The following is a 21,599-nucleotide window of genomic DNA, read 5'->3' as shown; positions in this document are numbered from 1 at the left end:
TTATTTTAAAATGTGTGTTATTGTCCTATACTATGTTGCATTATTGGAGGAGGTTGGGACCTTACTTTTTCATTGCCATATCTACACTGTGTAGCAGCTACTCTGCCTATGATAATAAACCCTGTGAATGTTGAAGCTAGCATGTAGCCTGCCACAGCTCATCCTCACCGCAGGGGGCGCTGTGTCCGGTCGGCAGCAGAGGATGAGGAGGCGGAGCGGCGGTGAAAGGTCATAGCTGTTCAACCCTGCTGGAAACCCCCAAGAATTGAGAGAAAAATATGTCTGAAAATGAAGATTTTACCGTTGTTTTACAAGACAGCAAGGCAGCATACGTCCTCAGCAATGTTGCCGAAGTCGTCGAGCGAATACTGACCTTCGTTCCGACCAAATCTCTCCTCAGGATCGCAAGGTATCGAAACACACTTGCATGCTAAACACTGAACTTCGCTAACGCTAATGGCTGTCGACTGGAAGTGAAAGTGTTCTGCAGACACATATTGCACAGTTAGGAAGCTTGTGTTGTAGCCAGTGTTTTAAACAGTCCTTTTAGTCAACCTTGGTGTGTATTTGCCTGTAGCTGCCCAGTTGTAGCTGCTCTCCTCACTCTGTCTATGGTTCTCCTCAGTGTGTGTGTGGCTCTCCTCACTCTGTCTATGGTCCTCCTCAGTGTGTGCAGGCTGTGGAGGAACTGTGCCCGCAGGGTGCTGAGGACCCAGCAGCAGCTGGACTGGGTGTCCGCCTGCGGACCGTCCAACCCGAAGAACCATGCTCTTTGCAACATGCTGGCCGAGGAGGTGGAGGTACGTCATGAGCAGCTGTTTGACGTTTAAAGCGAAAATAGACTGACCATGGGACACACTTTCTCAGCAGCAATAACTCACCATTCTTTTGTACATATTTTTCTACTGTGCCATCCTGACTTGACAATGCAATTCTTTACACTGCAGCAGTTCAACTTTGGTTACTTTAGCAATAATACTGCTATTCTTTTTTTGTACTTCGTAAACAAATTTCAACAAATATTACAATTATTACATTTTGACACAATTAATCATGAGATCAGTTTATCATCATATATGAATTAACACTGATATATATATTTATATATTTTCTTTAAGGGCCTGGATTTTTTGTACTATTTCACATGTATTTATGTTAAATGGTGCACTATAAAGCATTTTCTCATAACATATTTCTTCTTTCTTTTCTTAAAATGATTGTGTCTGTCTTTAGAATGGGAGCAACTGTGACACAACCTAAATTCCCCTGGGATCAATATTAGATACTGATTCTGAAGACCTATAATTGGCACATTACAAAGTTAAAGATAATAGTTTATATAACATGCCATAGTATGATACACATTCATATGGTAGTATTGTTTTTGAAGATTTGCTTAACATGCGATGATACTAAGCCAGAAATGACCTCTACTGTTATCTTTTGTCGGGAAACCTGCAAATGTGTCCTGGAGTGGAGGTGCTAATGTTTTTATCCCTTGTATACAAAAAGAAAGTTGTTGGTGATTTATTGCGTTTTGACAAATGCTCTTTCCTTCTGATTCTTTTCAGAAAGTGTTTCTCCTGCCCAAAACGGTGCTGGCTCTGGTAGACTGCGAGGCCTTCAATGGACAAGCGTATTGCTACAGACAAAATAAACGTTAGTATTAGACAGTGCTGTTGGAGTTCATTACATTGTGTTCATTTAACGATATGTTGTAGAAATATAATAATTTTCTCTACTCACAGAGAAAACCACAAGCATTCACATGCTAGAAGTGTTATGCACATGTGTTTAAAATCTGACAGATGGATACATTTGTAACTGAGGTCAGCTTAACAACTATTAACAGCTTTGGGCCTTATGTTCAAGATGGTTCACAAAGATGGATACTTTACAGAAAAAACTTAATTCCCTGAAAAACCCCAGAACCTCACCTCAATGATATGAATTCTAAAATGCATACATATCGCACATCCCAAGTCATTCAGCACTCAAAGCACAAATGGCTTGAACCAGAAGCATGTATTAAAGGTTTCTTTCGGAGTTTCTTTATAGCCACAATAAGTAGTGATTACGTTTATTTCCCGGTTTCTATGGTTACCTGTAGTGTAATATACCTTATACATGGATTTAAATCAGTGGTATAACTTTTCACTCGAATATACATATATATATAGATACAACACAGTAAAAAGGATAAGAATCATCATGAACTTTCTAATAAAAATGTTTATTTTTTTCTCCACTACTCAGAAGCCAAAATGAGGCGCCACAGTCTGGACCCATTTGAAGAAGTGAACCGGTTCTTCCCCAAAGGCTGTGACATCATGGGTGTGGTCGCACCGGGCATAGTCAGTGAGTGTTCCTCTTTTCTGTCTTTTCATTAGGGTTGGGAACCAAAACTCGGTTCCAGATGAGAACCGATAAGAAAATGCCGGGTACCCGGTACCCATACAAAATACACAATTTTGGTTCTGCTTAACGGTTCCTAAACGTGGTAGACTAACCCTTTACTATTGCAAAGAAAGCCTACATATCTGCACGGACGTAGGCTAAGGCTACGTAGCTATCTGTAAGGACCTGTAGTAACGTGACGACATCACGCATCACCGGAACAGCAGCTTGTGATTTGATTTGTTTAGATACCAAGCAGCATGCAGGGCTCGGGTTCAGTCACCTCATAACACCAAATATGGATCACGGTAAACGCTCAAAAGTGTGGCTCCACTACACACAAAAGAGAAAGGCAAGGCACAGTGCGATGCCTGTGGCAAGCTAATAGCTCGTTCGTCAGATTGCACTTCTAATTCAAGCAAACATTTAAGACAGCACGGCATCGAGATAAAATAATGTACAGTCTTTAATGGCTTGCGTTCTCCGAGCCCGAGTATAGCTTCAATAGCCAGCACTAGCACCCCGGACCCGCCGCTTGCATGTCCAGAAGTGCCAGGTACAGCTAGCCGCGACACACCGTTCTCTTTCACAGAGCGGAAACAGCATTTGTTGTCAAAGGGCTGCATCCCTTCTCGGTTGTTGAAGCTCCGTCATTTAGGTATGCAAGCTTTAAAAAAAGTGTGACGATAGTAGGGTAATTGTACAGTAAAAGCCAGGTACTGTTATAAAACTTATGTCAGTAGGTTTCCTGCCGCTACCTCAGTTGAAATAAAGCACAGCTATTGTGTTTCTTTTTTATTTATAAAAATGTCAGTTAAAAGCTTGAAAAAATTAAGATATTTTTGTTATCTAAACATTTGACCTCTTTCTTTTACAATTTTGGAATCGAAACGGGGAATCGATAAGAACCGGAATCGATAAGCAGAATCGGAATCGAAACATTTCAAACGATACCCATCCCTACTTTTCATATTTCCTCATTCATATAGATCAACATTAAATCCCTGCCAAACCCCCTTAATTAAAGATCGCATTCACACCAGCCTTGTTTAGTCCGTTTGAATCTAACCCTGGTGCGTTCAACCGTGAACACAGTCCGAGACCTCTGATGTGAACTAAACAACCGTACTCTGGTCCGCCTAAAAGAGGTGGTCTCGGAGCGCTTGCTTGCGAACTCTCGAGTGGTTCATCGCTGGTGTGAACGCAGTCCGCACCAAAACACAGGAAGCGTAGTATTTACGAGTCAGAATGCGGATGTCTTCAAAATCTTTAGTGAAAGAGTGAAGCAGGATGAACTGTTGAACCGTGTCGTGGAAAGTAAAAATGCTCCAACAACTATACATAAAAGTCAGAGCCACCTGTCGATGGGGAAACGCCCCTCCTTACTGCAGAACGTCTCATGTGTTAATGTTTTTTAACGCACGTCGTCTGTTTGTATAATCATGAGCCGTTCGCTAGAGTCTGTTGATCTCCAGATTAACAGCAGCATGAGAATAACCTGCCGATGCTCCATGGCGGAGGCTCCCGTAGAAATTGCCGGGATTTGCGCTTTGACCCCCTTAATGTCTGACCAATGGTTGAACAGCATTTCCGTGCACATGACTTGTGTTTCAACTTCAAGTTTATAGTCCGTTTGAGTTTTGCCCGTGTGAACGCAAACCGAACCTCCTCAAAAATGAATCAATGTAACAAACTGTGGTCTGGTGCGCACCAGAGAAGCGGACTCTTAGGTGTGAATGTGACCAAAGTATGGGTTACATAAGAGAATCCTTTAATTCAATGTTGATATAAAAAGGTTTTTTATATGAGCTTTAAGACTTTGATAGTACAAATTTGTGGCCTTAGCATATTTGTCTCATAGCATGCACAGAAAACAAAGCTTAAGTTGATTAAAGATGAATAGTTCACCTTTCAGCTTAGAGGACTAAGCATTCATCTGCTGCTGCCTGGTTGGAAAGCACCACTGGTGGCTGGCGCTCCTCTGCCTCTGATAGATGGCCTAGCCTGCCTGGTGCTGTGCTCCCCATTCCTCCATATAATCACAACCCTGCGGAGAAGTGACTCTCCATCAGCCATGTTCTCTTTCTTCATGATGATGGCTTATCAGGCTCCCGTCGTCTATCAGGTTTAATGGCGGCCTCAGCTGTTTGCGATAACACTCATTTTGTGATATTGCAGCTGAGGGACGGCACAAGGTCACCGCGCACAGCACGCCTGATTCAATTGAATTACATCTTTGTTTGGATTGAATTTAAAGATTACTTGTAATAAGTCTGCAATATAGCCGCAGGTGGGTCTCATTATTAATGCGTGTTGTAGTGGGGCTGAATGGTAATAAAGACATGACAGTATTTCTGCATTATGAAATCCATGAGCTGTCCCACTGTGGAGGATGGGAGGTACTAATGTGCTGTATTTGCTCATCTTGAATACAGTTACATCTTTTTCTAATGTAAAAGTTTGGTTGCAAAGCAGGGGTTTAGCGCAGCAACATTTTGTAACCCTAAAATGTAAACCGTGTACTGGTGGTTAACGCCCTGTTTTCTCATTTGCACCGTAGCTCATCTCTCTGCTAAACTCTGTTAACTGCGCCTGTTTAAACGTGCCTTTAATGCTATCAATCGGTTGTGCAACCATACCCGCAGTGTGGGCGTTCCTTATGTATATTTTGGTCTGTTTGAGGCTGAGTAAATATTAATGATGTATCTTTCATTCAGGGACAGTCAGGGTCTCCTGTTCAATTTGTTGAAGTGTTTCCTGCCGTTTGCATTGATGTCTTGACTTTTGAAATAACCAAAGTTGATTGGTGAATTTATTAGTGCTGTGAGCTGCAGTTCATCTAAATGGCCACTAGATGCTTACTGTGTTATCATTTTTCTTCTGTTGTTGTAATTGGAGGGCAGGGTGTAATAGATGTATCTTTTTATTATGGATATGTCACTTTGGAATATAAGTCTTGTGTCAAAATGTACGTATGTAAACAAGTCAACACTGTTTTCAACATTCCATCGGCCATCAAGAGAAACTCAGTGTCAGTCGGCAATTATAACAACTCACAGGCCTTCATCTCACACGACTTGTGAGATACTAACTAAAACTTAATTTCTAACTCATGCCTGCTCCTCTGTGCAGTGACGCCCAGCGGCTCGTTCTCCAGCGTTCCTAAGGAGTACCAGGAGGGGGAGGCGGGCTTTGCCATCATGTTCCCCAGCATCGAGGGGGTCAACATCAAGCCCTTTCATTTTTGCGAGAAGTCCATGTCCCCAACAGCCCTGAAGGAAGCAGGTGAGAGAGGCTCACAACAATTATTCAGTAATCCTGTAAAGGTACCAAGTTCTTGTTTTTTTCAATTTCTCTCCTGTGTGTACTTTCTTTCCAGGACTAGTTGACAACCCGGAGCTGCGTGTGGTTCTGTTGTTTGTCTACGAGGCGTGTCAAAACGGAGCAGCACGCTTTCTGGTCCAAATACTGGAGCCGCTGGCCAAGAGCAATGCCCTCATTGCTGGAGGGCTGGTGGACAGTTACTTCTCTCCTCCCAGACACTGGTGAGCGACAGTCTGTCACTTAAAGCCCAGCTGTTTCTTAGCCATTTTGTGAAGAATCAAGCTTTTATTACAATAACAACAATTGAAAGGGAAACAAAGTTTGACTCAATAGTTATTGAGAATTCCCTCATTTTATGTCCTACGTTTCTTTGAGGCTTAATTCATTATTGTATTAAACAGTGCAAATATACAATAAATACATTGTACCAGATATAGTTAAAAGGGCAGAGGAATCTAGTGATGTGCAGGTTACAGAGACAAAAGATCTGTTGTGTAAATCGAAACCTTACACTTTCAAAATAAGAGACGCAACAACAACAAAAAGTAAAACTAAATAACAACCACCAAAAAACCAGAAGGAAATTCCAACTAGAAAGCTCATCATCAGCACTTTCAATAATATTTCATCAGTACAACAATTCCTAACCATTTTAAAGAACCGCCAAAAGGATTTGATTGGGTTTAAAGACTTGAAGTTAGGATTTTACCACTTGCTGAGTTATATTCTCACTCTCCTATCCTCTCAATCTGCAGCTGTTTGCAGGGTCAATACGGTGTGGCGGGCTTCGCCCTGAGTGGCCCTAAAGTGCAAGGGGCGTCTGTGCTCTTGGACCAAGAGATCACCAGCCCAAAGGCAGCCGAGGCCACCATCGGGCGGCTAAAAGCAGCCAAAATTCCTGAGAAGAACACCATTGGGTTTATGTTCGCCTGCTTGGGGAGAGGTGAAAACTTCTACAAAGACCAGGCCAACGTAGAGGCCGACGCCTTTCACAAGGTGTTCCCCAACACCCCGCTCTTCGGCCTGTTCGGAAACGGTGAGATCGGCTGCGACCGAATTGTAAAAGAAGACTACACGCTGTGCGACACTGACACGGAGAGTCTTCAGCACGAGTACAGTACAGTCGTGACCCTCGTCCATGTAGGCTGACCGACCCACATCACAGAGGACCAACGGCAGGAAAACACAACCTTTAATATTCCTGTTTGCTACAGCTCTCGGTACAAGAAACATTTTGTTCAGAGTTTTACTCGCATTACGACTCAGAATATCGCTGTCACCAGTTCCGCTTGTAAAGCAGGAAATGATCCCTTTAGCCATCGTGGTAATGGCATCATTTGGGAAGTCCTCTGAGACTGTGTGTGTAAACACAGCCTCATATCTAAACTAGAGTTTCACAAAGTTCAAAGGTACAATACAACTGATGTTTCTCTTTTAGTATTAAAATGTGATAGATCACTCTAGTAAAATATGTGTATATAATTCTCCTAAATTTGACACACATTCAAGGCATATCTTACCTCCTGTCGTTTGTCTCATGGTCTGTTTGCTTTGCAGGTGAGTACAAATAGCTGTAATAGTATTTTGATTCAGCGCAGGCACTTTTTATTCATGTAAATAATGCGGGGCCTCTTCCACACAGTCAAGATGATGTTGATTTGAATGCTCTTTATTGTTATGTAGATTTGACATAATTGTTCCTTTTTCACACTTTTATCTCACCAATGAGATGAACAGAAACGTGTTAGCCGTATGGAAGATATCTATCTGCCATGGTTCTATTGGGTACAGGGACATTTGTCAGTCTTACAGTGCCTCTTTTTGTGTCCACGTCAGTTCATATCTTCTACCTACTTTCAGCTGTAAATGTTTGGGCTTAATAGTTACTTCCATGCCTGCATTTTTAAAGAAAAACAAGCCTCCTTAATCAGAAGGAGCAGAGAGTACGGTTGCCCTGTTGGCTGTGTAAGTTACACTGACTAGCAGAAACTCTCAATTTCACCTCAGAAAAAAAAGCCTTGTCATTGTTTTGACGATGATGTATTTGGTTTCCTTTGCTAAAGTAGTAAAAGGTATTTTTGAAATCCTGATAGTGTAGTCAGAGACTAACTATACCTAGCTGCATGTTCAGAAAGAAAAATCAACATTTTACAGATGCCTTTGTACAAAATTGGTCTGTCAGAATCATTAATGTTTTATTAATGTTATGTGGTGCTTTTTTCATCCCTAAGAAAAATATTCTGATCACATGAAGGTGCAATTTCCAGTGTATACTCAGTGTATGTCTGTTAGTCAGGTAGTAGCTGTTGTATGTTAAGAATCAGCATTTCGATAAAGGCTGCTGCTACAATTCCAACTGTTTACTTTAACAAAACAATTATTAGAAGTCCTCTTTTGTATATTAATACACGCATCTACCCTTATAGGTTCTGATGATATTAAGGTGTATTTGAAGTTAGTGTTTTAATTGAACAAAGTTTTTTTGGTGTTGATGCACTTTTCTACATGTGCCAAATCATATCTGTGCTGCTTATTCCCTTATTAAATCTCTTCCAATACGTAGATGTGTGCCATGTCCATTTATTTCATTAACTCCACTGTTAAATTATCTACAGCGGCATCTCCAGAACCAGTCCCTGCACAATGGGCGTTACGCTTCCTTACTCGGTTGTAACTACAGGCCTACTACTGTTTTAATTTAGATCATCACTTTTCCTTATTTGCGTACACCCTGAAATGTCAGCCTCAGCCTATAAAATCTGCAGCAGCCCACGTCCAGGCGTGTTTAAATAAAGGAAGAGACGCTTGAGATTGATTGATGTGCGCTTTAACCATCGACTGGCTAATCCCGATGAATGACAAACGGTTAAGCCAATTGCTGTAAAGGCAATTTATATTCCCATAGTATCTTTATTTTGGGAAACCATAAAAAAAAACGTTCGTGACACGGAGAGGGACGACCTACCAGGCGTAAAGCTAATAAAATCATCTGTGGTGATAATCCGCTCTCAAATTGGCCTCAATCGGGAACTGGGAAAATCTATTCGCATCCTTTCTCTCTCTCACACACACACACACACACACACACACACACACACACACACACACACACACACACACACACACACACACACACACACACACGGCCAACATTTTTAGACTGCTATGTCGTGACCGGAGCGATGCAAATGTCACACGATTCATTGGCTACTGTCTCCGGCACGAAAACGTCAATGTTTTGATGGCGTTTGGATGAAGATCTCTCCGCGTTGCCCGGCCGCTACTGTGTGGAAGGAGGTCGGTGGAGAGGTTTTCCTTCAACACCTGGACAGCTCCTTACCCAGGGTTCCCCGCTGTGCTCGCCGGGGAAACCCTCGGCTGAGGAGCGGGACCTGGATCTCTGGAGCATCCTTTCAACGCTCCCAACCAGGAGCAGGTTGCACTCTTCGTGATTTAATCAGTCTGAATAGATGCTAATATGATCTTGCCGTGTGACGATGCTTCTTGCGTTTTGCACTGAAATCCAAGCAGCAGCGCAAGTGGGAGCAGCGGAAGCAGCAGCAGCGGTGGTGCTCGTCCAATGCAAAAGTGCTAAGGATAGCTGCAGCCTACACACACTGCGAGCCTGCTGCTGCTTCACTTACTCTGATCGCCACCGAGGGAGACATTACTATCAGCGAGGGGGCAGCGGGAGGCGCGAGAGCCCGTCAACAATGTAAATCTCACACAGGTAGGTGCGAATAAATAATTCATTTATGTACAGCGAGGACGTTTTGTAGTTGTGTGCAACACCGTAGTTTAGTTGCAATCTGATACCAGCAAGTAAATCAGTTCAGTTTTCGGATCACACTTAGAAATGTCTGATATGCCTCCAGTTCTGTTAAATATTGTATGGTTGACCCAAGAAAATAAATGCAATGGTGTCAAAAGTTTACATTTACAAGTTTCTTTGTTTTTGGGGAAAGTAGTTTGGTGGGTAGTGAAGAATAGTACATCTAGTCTGTTTTTGACGTCTAACATATCAATTTAATTCTACTTTTCAAAGTATTTATGACTGCTATAATTGCAAGGGTTGGGATTTTTGTTAGTTTGACGTTTTCCACTTTCCTTGTCTTGAGACCCTCAAACTGGTTTCTCATGGTGTGTGATGAAAGCAATGAGTTCCACCACATTAAACCTATTTTTCATCACCAGTTAAAAGAAACAAAGTATAGGCTGTAGAGAACAATTTCCTAAACAACTGTATCACATCAGTATATTTAATGTTACTATATCTGTCTAACACTGTTTGTATGTCTTTATTTAGATTGAATTGATATTGAAATGTTGCAAACAGAAGGCCTTAGACTAACTTTCTGGATCCCCGCCGACTGTGGCTATTGGATTTATGTCATCACTTTTTTCTTCAGTTGCGATAATGACCATTTTCTTTCCAGGTTCAACATGAAAGAAGCATCTATCAGGTGAAAAGGTGAACTGCAGCAGAAAACCGGCAGAACTGAGAGGAAATCTTGTGACAAACATCCCCTCCTCTCTCCATCAGCCAGCATCATGGCAAATGCTGAGTGAGTACAGATCCTTTATTTCTTGTCTTCCCCCTTCTCCTCATCTTCCAAACCAGCATTTATTTTTTATTTCTGCACATATGGCAGCAATGGGTCAAAATGTAACATTCAAATACATGGTCAGGGTTGTAGAATGGAGTGCTTTTTGGACATATCTTTAGGTTTCTTTCTTCTTCCTTTCACATTCAGCTTTAAACATGCTTCTTTATTTCTGATCTCAACTCCTCTTCCTACCCCAATCTCCTCTCTTTCACAATTTCCCGTCTTTCTGTGCCTCCCCTTTCTACAATAATGACCTTTATTCACATAGACACTGCTACCGTTGAGGTGTCGCTGACCCTCGTCACTCTGAATGCTAAACACAAACGCACACTGAGATGCAGAAACACACTGCTCAATGCTGATCACAGAGCGTCCATTCTGCAGCCCAAACACAGGTCACTGTTAATCGCTCTGTGGAAGAACATGCAGTATATTTCATAATGTTATCCGTGTTTCTTACAAATTAACACATTCCTTCAACAACTTCTCTCCTCTCCAAGTTCTCCCGAAGCTTTCCATTTTTAAATTGTGCTCTCAAAGTGAAGAACAGCTGATGCAATACGTGTGTGTGTGTGTGTGTGTGTGTGTGTGTGTGTGTGTGTGTGTGTGTGTGTGTGTGTGTGTGTGTGTGTGTGTGTGTGTGTGTGTGTGTGTGTGTGTGTGTGTGTGTGTGTGTGTGTGTGTGTGTGTGTGTGTGTGTGTGTGTGTGTGTGCGTGTGCATGCACGAATTGGTCGGGCCTTTCACTTAACGGTATAGTGATGTGATCTGTTTTGACCATTCAGAAGAATAACATAATCATCCTTGACACTCAAACATCATTCTCATACTTCCATATTCGTGCACGCACACACTTATCTGTGTGTGTGTGTGTGTGTGTGTGTGTGTGTGTGTGTGTGTGTGTGTGTGTGTGTGTGTGTGTGTGTGTGTGTGTGTGTGTGTGTGTGTGTGTGTGTGTGTGTGTGTGTGTGTGTGTGTGTGTGTGTGTGTGTGTGTGAACAAAGTAAGAGGTAAAGGAGAACACTATAAATCTGTGTTCTTTGCTAATGATTATGCTGACTCTAATTTGCCTCGTCCTAACTATATCTGCATTTATTCTCTTGACCTATATATAGCCCATCTCAGTGGGTCTCAGTAGCAATGTCCTATCACGCTGTGTTTAAGGTGAAATCATCATAAAACAGATGAATATATCTATAACACTCACTTTGTTCACAGACCGTCAACACAAACAGCTTTCACTCTATAAGACTGCTGATCAGTTAAGTATGGTGTAAAAATACATGAGAAACAAATATGGTTTTATTTCCACTTGAGGTAAAGTATTATCTCAAGGGCATTAGTCTTGGGGTCACAATCCATAAAGATTGGGAACCACTGGTTTATTCTTTGTATTTTACAAGCTTATCATATCGTTTTTTTAATCGATAATCTTAATCTGAAAAGTTACAATAACTGGAGACGTTAGATAAATGCATTAAAAAGAAGTACAATACTTCCCTATAGGGAATGTCGCGAAGCACAAACAAGAAAATATATATATATTTAATTACAGTACTTGAGAAAGGTACAGTTAACTTACACGTTGTTTGCTTTTAGTCAACCATTTCCATGTTATGTCTCCTTGCAATATCCGAGATGTGTGACTGACTGGAAACATGTGTTCATATTGCATGATTTTACATCATAACTGTGTACATTTAATTGCATTTTTAGGGTAGATTTAATCCCTTTTTAGATCTCTCTCCCCATGTCCCTGTTAACCCTGTTGTTTATTTACTCAATGCCACTGGGAAGGGGTAGAGGTTTGATGGCTTTGCTTCTTTTCTTCAGAGGGTAACAGTTGACAAGCACCTGGGGTCTTTTCCCTGTTGAGAGCGTTTTTACTACGTGTGGCCTTATCTTCTGTCTAATAGGCTGTTTCAAAACTGGTACAATGTCGTTAATCAGCTACTGTCTGTAAAAAAGGAGCAATGGATTTTAAAACATTTGACCTGAAGTGTTAGTGATCTATCTGTCAATCAGTAGGTCAATTGAAAGGGGCACTCCACAGATTTTACACTTAGTTTAGTAAGTGTCTAGAAGGTTCATAGTGGTGATCATAGTTGAGTAATGCTGAAGATATTACATCTTTTATAGTATTTTCCTTATCTTTACTGACTTTACTATATATTTACAGCTCCATTATATATTATGATAATGTTGACATTTCAAACTAATCGGTCAGCAGGAAAGAGGTTATATATTACAATTGGCAGTTATTCTCTGAATTAAAAATTCACAATTTAATAAGAAAAACAGCTGAATTATTAGTATAGGCTCAATATGCATCAGGCAACACTTAAAATATAAATGTGTAGAATATACTGCTACTCTCCTATTCTTGTTTTATATGCAAAAATACAGCGCATAGAAACAAAGAAACAAGTCCACAGGAATCTGCCTTTTCACTCACTCATTCAGTCTTTCAAGACCCGCATTCCCTTAAGTGTCCGCAGAAATTAAAAAAGTATCTATTATTGGAAACTGTGTCTGACACAATGTAAAAAGGTCCACCACGTACCTCTTTCCATCATGAAGCAAGCGTCTGTGCATGTGCTCTCTTAGTCCTGCCCCACGATGGTCTCTGTGTCTCCTGTGTATCTGTAAAGGTCAGATAAGAGACTGGTCACATTAGGGCCAGAACAACCCATTGTGCAGTCCACCAATTCATCATAGTGTCATCTGTAATATTATTAATGAGCTAATGTGCCTGGCAGACTTCATTAATATCCTCTGGCGTGAACAAAAAAAAGTTTCTCTGGAAGTTAAATCGGGTATTCTAGGAAATTACAAGAAGCAATCTGTAAATGCTGTAGAAGTGACAGGTGTTTTGTCCTAAACAACATGAACATGGTGCTAAATACCAAGTGTTGCTTTAAAAAGACTGGTGGGTGAATTTACTAAGGTGTATATTCACCAGAATGCAAAAGGTGAGGTGAAGAGCTGCTTTTCTGCTGGTACCACTGTTTTAGCATGTTTTAATCTGGAAGTCCCGTAGGTAAAAGCTTTCTTCTGCTTCATCTTCATCTTTTGATGTAAAATCCATATTACGTTGTATGTGAGTCAGCAGCAAAGGCACACATTACTCACTGTCTTTACTTTCCTAGCAGCAAGAAACAGACCTTTCTTTAGTTTGTGGTGCTACGACAAACACAAGTGTGGAATGTCTTTGTGCTGTTGTTTCCGAGACATAATTATTATATCATTGTAGAATACTTTACAGTGTTTGTTGTTCCTCCACCAGTGCACATACTAGTATGCGATGAGTCTTTAACACTAATACACTGTGATGTCCAGCTTCTCCAAAGTTTTCCTCAGCAGCTGTTGGGAGCAGAGAACACCTGCTTTGTGTCTCCATGCTCCGGCCAAGTTTTGGGTTGTGTTTTAGATCCTTAGGCGTTGTAGTCCGACAGCCTAATCTAACATGTGTGTGTTGATCTAGTGGTCCACTGAGTGTGCTTTGGGATGAAATGTGCCAGGTTGGAAATATATTTTCTTTACTTCCACAGAAAGTCTTTTTTCCAAGCTAGCATTGGGCTTTTCAAGAGGAGGTGAAACACCCATGTTTGATGCTTTGTGTGGAAATAATGGCTCATAGTTTTAGGGTTCATTTTTTCTTTATAGATCTTCATATATTTAAACTATGTCAAAACATGAAAGCAAACTATGTCAGATTTTTATCAAATCCACATTTCATGGCAGCATTTTCGACTGTACCAGCCTACCTGAAAAACACAAATCAAGTACCTAATGTACCCAAACACAGTGTTACTGCTAATGTGACTGCTATGAAGTCAATCTCATTCCAAGAATAGTAGATCCTATTTTCATGATGCAGAGTGTAGGTGGAATTTAGGATTTATGAACTGTGTCCAATTTGATTTCAAACAGGATATTAACGTACTAAGTTCCTTTTAAAGAACCCCAGTTATGCTTTTGGGGGTTTTCCCATTCCTGTAGTGTGTTGTTTAGGGTTAGGTGCATGTAAATGGTCTGCAAAGGCTAAAATCCCAAAGTTCCCTCCAGAGGGAGTTTCTCTCCCACACACTGGAACCCTTTGTTTACTTCCCTGACATAATGACATCACTATGTAACAGTTGCGTTTCTAGCGTTCCAACTTATGGTTCCAACACATTGTAGGTGATAGGCTAAGGGGCGGGACATCTCTATGCTGTTGACAAATCACAACAGTGCCGGCCAGCTTACCAATCAGAGCAGATTGGGCTCTGGTCTCAGACAGAGGGTGAAAAGAGGCAGCCTGAGAGCCAATAGTAGATGATCCATAAACTAGATACACAGTCTAGTCCTCACTAATAAACGTCATTTCTAATATTTGTTTTTGTTCACATTTTTTTTTGCTAACATTCGTAATAAGCAAACAAGGTCAGAGTATTTCTTTTATTTTCCTCAACACTGCTTGTATATCTGTCTTATTGCACAGAGGTCCCATGGGTCGTGAGCGAGACACCTCCATGTGACGGAGGAAGCAAGTTCTTCAGCTCCACTGGCTCCCAGTTACTAACATGACCTTCTGCTTTGGTGCTGCTCAGTAAAGTCCCTTGAGCAACTTTTGTCACAAAATGACCTTTCCTACCTGGCCCACGACTCTACAGTCCACAATATGCTTTTATCTGCCACCCCCAGGGAGTCCTGCTCCCCTGAATATCACTTCTCTCCTGTGGGTGCTCTTCTGCAATTGCAGTCCTTTTAGTCTTTCCATTAAATAATGTTTTTGAGAATGTTGCAATTGCCCCATTCTGTAAGATAAGAACATCGGGGATACTCAGAAAGGTCAGTATTTGTATTTAACACAGCTAAAAAATAAAGAATTTATATTTGTACTTGGATAGAAACAGGCAGGTTCGTCTTTTTCATCATCATTGTAGGGACTTTAGTCATAGTCATGTTCTTCAACAAGTAATAGGAACAATATGATTACTTCTTAACATTTATCTGCCCAACTGAATAATTTTAACGCAAGTAGTTTGGAAAAAACATATTGTTTTTTCTATAATATTAATCTTTGTAACATTTATTTTCAATATCAGAAGCCTTGATTCACAGCTGACTTTGAAAATGAGTTTGCTTTTTTATATTTCCATGCAATATTAATGTAACTTTGTCAGACAAGCAAAACAGACATTCAGTGAATCATCACATCTCAAAATGCATTTTTACCCCTATTGCTCCATGTGCTGCAGCTGATATCTTAACTGGCAGCAGGCAGTGCAGCAGGTACATTACTGTAAGCTGTGAGCCTGCGGGCTGTGGACAGCTTGAGTCTGTCATGAGTGGTTATGTGTACGGTCCTGATTGTTCTGGAAGAGAGCCAACCTGCTGCTGCGCTGCAGATGAGAGGTGGTATGGATGAGATGATGTGTGTAGGAGAAGTGTGGAGGGCCCAACATCTATCAGGCCAACCCGCTGTGGTGTAATACTGCGTACTATCCAGAGTAGGAATTAGGAATTTGCCAAGGAAAATAAGTGTAAAGGTATTCGACAAAGAGACACATACAACTTCCTCCAGAACCACAACGTACTTTTAAATCCTGACACTTAACATTTTACTGGGACACATTAAAACACAAGCATCGCCTCGGTCAGTCCTTTTTTAGTGCGTGACTGGTTGCATAACTAACTAAGGCATAGTGATGTTGCCCTGCATATTTTAAATTAAAACAATAACTGGAAGGAACGAAAGATTAAATAAGTTAGGAGAAACTTGCAATTCAGAGCCCCAACTAAATGATGTATCCATAATTAAGTATGCAATAATTGCAGTGAAAATACAATTAAAAAAATCGGTGGTTTAAACATTTACATTAGCCTATTGCTCAGAGATACATCAACACTGAGCCCAGAACATCTCATAACTGCAGGAGAATCACAGACAAAACACAAATCGTCTCACCTCTGTATTGAACTTTGGTAAAAATATATATATTTATGAATTAACACAAAGTGAAAAGGCTTATAAATACTTTTTCACAGCTATTTAAATGAGATGAATCTGTGGCAATCTGTTGCATCAATTGATGACTTGTAAAACCTGCCACCTACTATCACAGATATTTTTGAGCTTTTAACGACATGTGTAAGCATATACAGTTAACTCACTAAGAAGTCCTCTCTTAACTTTAACTGTCTTTTTGACAGGCTTTCTCAAGCTTACAGATGTTCTCACATCTTACCCTGCAGTTGTATTCTCTCATTGTGCTTATTCAGGGCTATTCAACTACACATTCAGTTGGGCCAGGTTTTATAACTACAAAATTCCGCTGGGCCAGACATTCAGCGGCCTGTAAAAAGCGGGTAGTGACACATTTTAAACCAACACATATTACTGCGATGAAAAACATGCCATTTTTATTCATTGTTCATCTAACAAAGATACGTCAAAAAGTGCATAAAAACACAACAAATTAGCATTAATTGAACAGAATCTGAAAAAAAAGTGCACAGTTGTAGCATTACATTTGTTTGCTTTAGAAGTCAAATATTCAGGTTATTTTTTTTTAAACAGGCACATCACAAAGTGCATTTACTGAATACAATAATAGCAGTCTTAATAAATGTCCTCACATACAAAAATCCAGCTAAAGAGCTCCAATGCAACACAAAGAGGTAGTACTGTAGAAATACTATTTTTTCACTTTTCAAGTAATAACAAAAAAATCATACGTTTTGGTCACATTTGACCGAGACACATTACAAAGTGCATTTAAATGAATACAGAAAGAACTGTCAAACCCTTCAGTGCACAAACCCATAACAAGGGATACGGGTAACTATATGAATGAATACTACACTACACGTCTACTATAGTAAACTAGGTGCTTACTATCACCTCATTTGTGATTTGTCATCGCTGACTTTCTCAATGGGAGAAGGGACATTTTTTGTTTTGAACAAGAGCAGTGATTTTTGGCTCATAGGATGTCAATCCTAAGACATTGGTGAAGAGTGCTGTCAGTCAGGGAGCAGCGAGTGCTACTTTTGATTGAGTTCATGTGTGAAAAGCTTGATTCACATGTGTATGTTGATCCAAACATACTGAGCACACAGATCTCTACTTTCTGAACGTTAGGGAACTGCTGTTTTTTAACATCACTCCAAAACTTTGCTGGCCCGTTAGTGCGCTGCATGTAAATAAGTTCCAGTGTATATTTCCCCTTGTCGATGCAGGAGACCCCTTCCTTTGCTCTGGTTGATACGTCCCCCTCTATTGCAACAGTGAAGGGGTCTCTGGCAAAGCCCATCACCTCTGTGGGCAGAGCAAGTCCATCCAATCGACCGGCAAAGTTCTCTTTCAAACTCGCAATGAAATCTGTCATCACATCCGTGATTTGTGCCGCAGATGTGATGTGTTTGGGGAGCGTCGGAAAATGCAGCATCCGACCCGTGCTCAAGTCGGTCGCGAAAAGGTCCAGCTTGACTTGGATCTGCTCCACAAGATCAATGACCGTTTTGTCTCTGTTTACGCTTCAGAGTTGAGAGAGACATGTTTTAGAGTTGCTATCATAGGACCACCGTTACTAGCACCACTAGATACACTTTCAAAAAACCTGCTGCGTTGTGGTTTGGTGGTTTCTATGCAACGCGGAGTGTTGCGTTCACGGTCTGTACTAGTGTAGCAATTTGGCTACGGGAGGCTGGGCCACTCGGGAGTTGGTTCTGGGCCGCATCTGGCCCGCGGACCGCCAGTTGAATAGGCCTGAGTATGCATATATTTATTATACCTATACACCACTACAATTATAAAAAGCTGCTGCCTACAGAAATGTCATATCTGTTTTCTTGATTCATATAATACATATTGTATTTTACACGAGTCAACAGCATCACAGCCTCTGGTGAATATCTTTTTGACTATATAGAGTATGCAACTTCGTAGAAATGTAAGGCCCTCTTGCCAAGGGAAATAATCCCATCAAATTGGGATGAGGGCAGCAACTCTCCAGACTACACTGCAATAACGCTTCTCCTTGAAAACAGAGGGTTTTTTATTAATAAAAAAACAAAGGAACATGCTGTTGTATGCTATACATGCAGTGATTATAGACTACTCTTGGGATCTGTACCTCTATTCTGAAAAGAAGCTTTCACTCTTAACTCGCATCACTATATCAGATTGAAAAATCATTAGACTGTAAAGTATTCTTGTAGTTATTTTGATATTAAATAACCTTTGTGTTGTAACTTTCTTTCAATCTGCTTCGACTACGTCAACTAATGTTTAATTTGATTTGCTCAAAGTGAGAAATCCACTTACTCATAAATAACTATACACATCTGGACTGTTCATACAGAATGTATACGGGACAAAGACTTTGAGATCAGCTCCAGGTCTTTGCCGGCGATGGGCACATGCTTACTCACCTGAAACAGTTTGTTAGGATACACCTGCCTACGATGGCTGTGACTCAATCACTTGGATGTGTGCTCAGTGGATGTGTTGCGCTAACATAACTACAGCTGGTGCCTTTTTTTTCTTATATTCATGCTCTGTTGCTTTTCATCTCACAAACTCTCCATTTGTTCACTTGTTTGGTTTAATGGGCTGCGGTGGCTGTGCTTTGTTATGATTTCAGGTTACAGTTACAATAAATATTCTTTTTATACCTTTTACTGCTGGTTTGGGTCATTTTAGCAACATGAGCCGGTTGCATGAGTTTTGCATATTTGTAGCTTTAGATAGATAAATATATATATACTTTATTCATCCCAAATAAGGAAATGAGTTGCTTTGTTAGTTACATAGTCTTCTTAATTCAACATAACAGATCATTAATATATGATATGTTCTTCAATAGATGTTTTACATTTGGCTGGTACGATCACAGAGTCACGAGTTAAGATCAGATCAACTTTGGTGGCTTTGGAATTCTCCATTATTCCCATAACACACACACACACACACACACACACACACACACACACACACACACACACACACACACACACACACACACACACACACACACACACACACACACACACACACACACACACACACACACACACACACACACACACACACACACACACACACACATTGCCCTCTAAAAGCTCAGGTCACACAAGATCGCATCAAAGGTCCTGTAGCGTTGACATTATCACTGTATATTTGAATAAAGTGTGTGTGTGTGTGTGTGTGTGTGTGTGTGTGTGTGTGTGTGTGTGTGTGTGTGTGTGTGTGTGTGTGTGTGTGTGTGTGTGTGTGTGTGTGTGTGTGTGTGTGTGTGTGTGTGTGTGTGTGTGTGTGTGTGTGTGTGTGTGTGTGTGTGTGTGTGTGTGTGTGTGTGTGTGTGTGTGTGTGTGTGTGTGTGTGTGTGTGTGTGTGTGTGTGTGTGTGTGTGTGTGTGTGTGTGTGTGTGTGTGTGTGTGTGTTGGGGGCTATCTGTTATCCCCCTGCATATCTATATTCCCTTTCCTGTCTGTTTACCTGTCTATCCTCTCCTAAAGGTATGTCTGTCAGTCAGAGAGCGTGATTTTTCCTCAGAATATTTAAGGGCACTCAGTGCTCTCTGCCACGACAGTTGGAAAATGACTGTAGGAAAAGAAAGGAGAGGAAGTGAAGAATTCAGAAGCGAAAAGTGTACTTCTACTTTCTTCTTCACTTTGCCCAATCTATGATCAATCTTATTTCCTCCTGTCTCTTTCATACATTTTTATTTTCTGACCTTTTATTTTTATTTTGTATCAATCTTCTCTTTTTATTGTTCACAGTTCCTTTTATCATTATTATCCTCCCCTGCTCTTCTTGGATAACCCCTAATATCCACCCCCCTTTTCTCCCACTTTTGCTCTACTTTCCCATGCCCATTCACCCTTTTCCTGACTTCCTTTGACGTTTGAATAAGAGTGGGGATCCACTCAGCTGACAAAGAGAGAGGCGATGACGTCACAACAGACATGACACACCAGCATCTGCTCTGGTCTAAAAATAAACACCACAGGGCACACATACGCACACGCACGCACGCACATACGCACGCACGCACGCACGCACACACACAGAGTCATTCTGCAGCTGCACTCAGCATTTGTTTCCACCTCCACGCTCCACTGAGATGGCCCAGCTTTTAAACAACTGGGGCTTGTGGGCACGCCAGGTTACGTGATGCTGGCCTACAGCTGAGTCTTCATGTGTTTGGATATTAAGGTTAAGGGACTCCGGGGGTTTTAGGGTGGAGGTTTGCTGGTACAAACAAAAATAAAGGTTGCCATAGTTATTAGATTAACGTCCAACTACTACTACTACATTACTAATCTTGTTTAAATACCTCCTAAAGATCACTACTTGATACATAACAAAAATTTACAAAAAATGCATTGACATTATGAGGGATTAAACTAGAATTTAAACAGACCTGTTTGTTTTTAAGTTTTTTAATTAACCAAGGTACTCTTTAACTGTGTTTTTTTAAAGGTATAATTGAAACAAGTAGAAAGCAGAAACGGGTTGTTTTGTTGTTTTTCAATGTTTTCCCCAACAACATGGGGCATACTGTACATATATTCCTCAAAGGATGTTAAGTACTATCATTTCAAGTTGTATTTCAGTCACTTTTGTCAGGTGTATAAACTAGATGTTGACCACATTTCAAATCACCTTTCACCTAGCAAAACAATGTGATGATGTTCACTATATTTTACCCCACTTCATTTTCGATTAAAATCAAGTGAGTAAAGAGTATGTGCCAGTACAATGAAATTCCCCTAAGTCATAGCTATGAAACATTACATGACTGTAGCGAGGACAAACGTTTTGTCACAAATAAGTAGCTTTGTTAGGTTGGTTCTTCATTTGTTGATAAAAATAACAAACTAACATAACAAACTTCAAATAATATAAATGTTTAGCAGTTACAGCAACCATGTAACATAAAGAACACTTTTGAGTTTTGTACAATCTACAATGTCTCAACTGTCAAATGATCATGTAGCAAGGTAATTGTTTTTATATAACAAACAAACAGAAACAAGACCATTTCTAAAAGAGGAAACATGGTTGGAAACGTCATGGTTGCAATGGACCTCAGTAGAAAAGCAGCAATAAACAGATAAGATTATCACAGAAGCTGCTGTTTTCTGTTTATTTCTTAACCCTCCTCTTACTCGTCATCATTGTTTGTGGCTATCCATATCTGAATTGTTTGTGTTGTGCTGTTAAGAATTAAGTTAGTTTTCTATTGGATGATAGCGACTCAAATATTCAGGCTTCTTT

The 21,599-nt window shown here is 40.6% G+C and overlaps 2 protein-coding genes across 2 annotated transcripts in view; both read left to right on the top strand.

The window, feature by feature from the left end:
- The first annotated feature begins 174 nt into the window (after positions 1-174).
- Positions 175-8,283, top strand: fbxo22 (F-box protein 22). The gene is made up of 7 exons (XM_079663329.1): positions 175-409; positions 668-800; positions 1,572-1,659; positions 2,257-2,358; positions 5,530-5,682; positions 5,777-5,942; positions 6,477-8,283. The coding sequence occupies exons 1-7, from the start codon at positions 279-281 to the stop codon at positions 6,868-6,870; spliced, it is 1,167 nt and encodes a 388-aa protein (XP_079519455.1). The 5' UTR covers positions 175-278; the 3' UTR covers positions 6,871-8,283.
- Positions 8,284-8,663: 380 nt separating this feature from the next.
- Positions 8,664-21,599, top strand: part of LOC307028370 (transmembrane protein 266-like) — a 53,340-nt gene continuing 40,404 nt past the window's right edge. Inside the window, exons 1-2 of the mRNA XM_079663324.1 lie at positions 8,664-9,451; positions 10,158-10,286. Of these exons, the coding sequence (XP_079519450.1) occupies positions 10,273-10,286 (14 nt within the window). The 5' untranslated portion in view covers positions 8,664-9,451; positions 10,158-10,272. The remainder of the gene's footprint in view (positions 9,452-10,157; positions 10,287-21,599) is intronic.

This window comes from Notothenia rossii (genome assembly GCF_949606895.1).
Source record: "Notothenia rossii genome assembly, chromosome: 2".
Lineage (NCBI taxonomy): Eukaryota > Metazoa > Chordata > Actinopteri > Perciformes > Nototheniidae > Notothenia > Notothenia rossii.
This window is presented reverse-complemented; position numbering and strand designations above follow the sequence as displayed.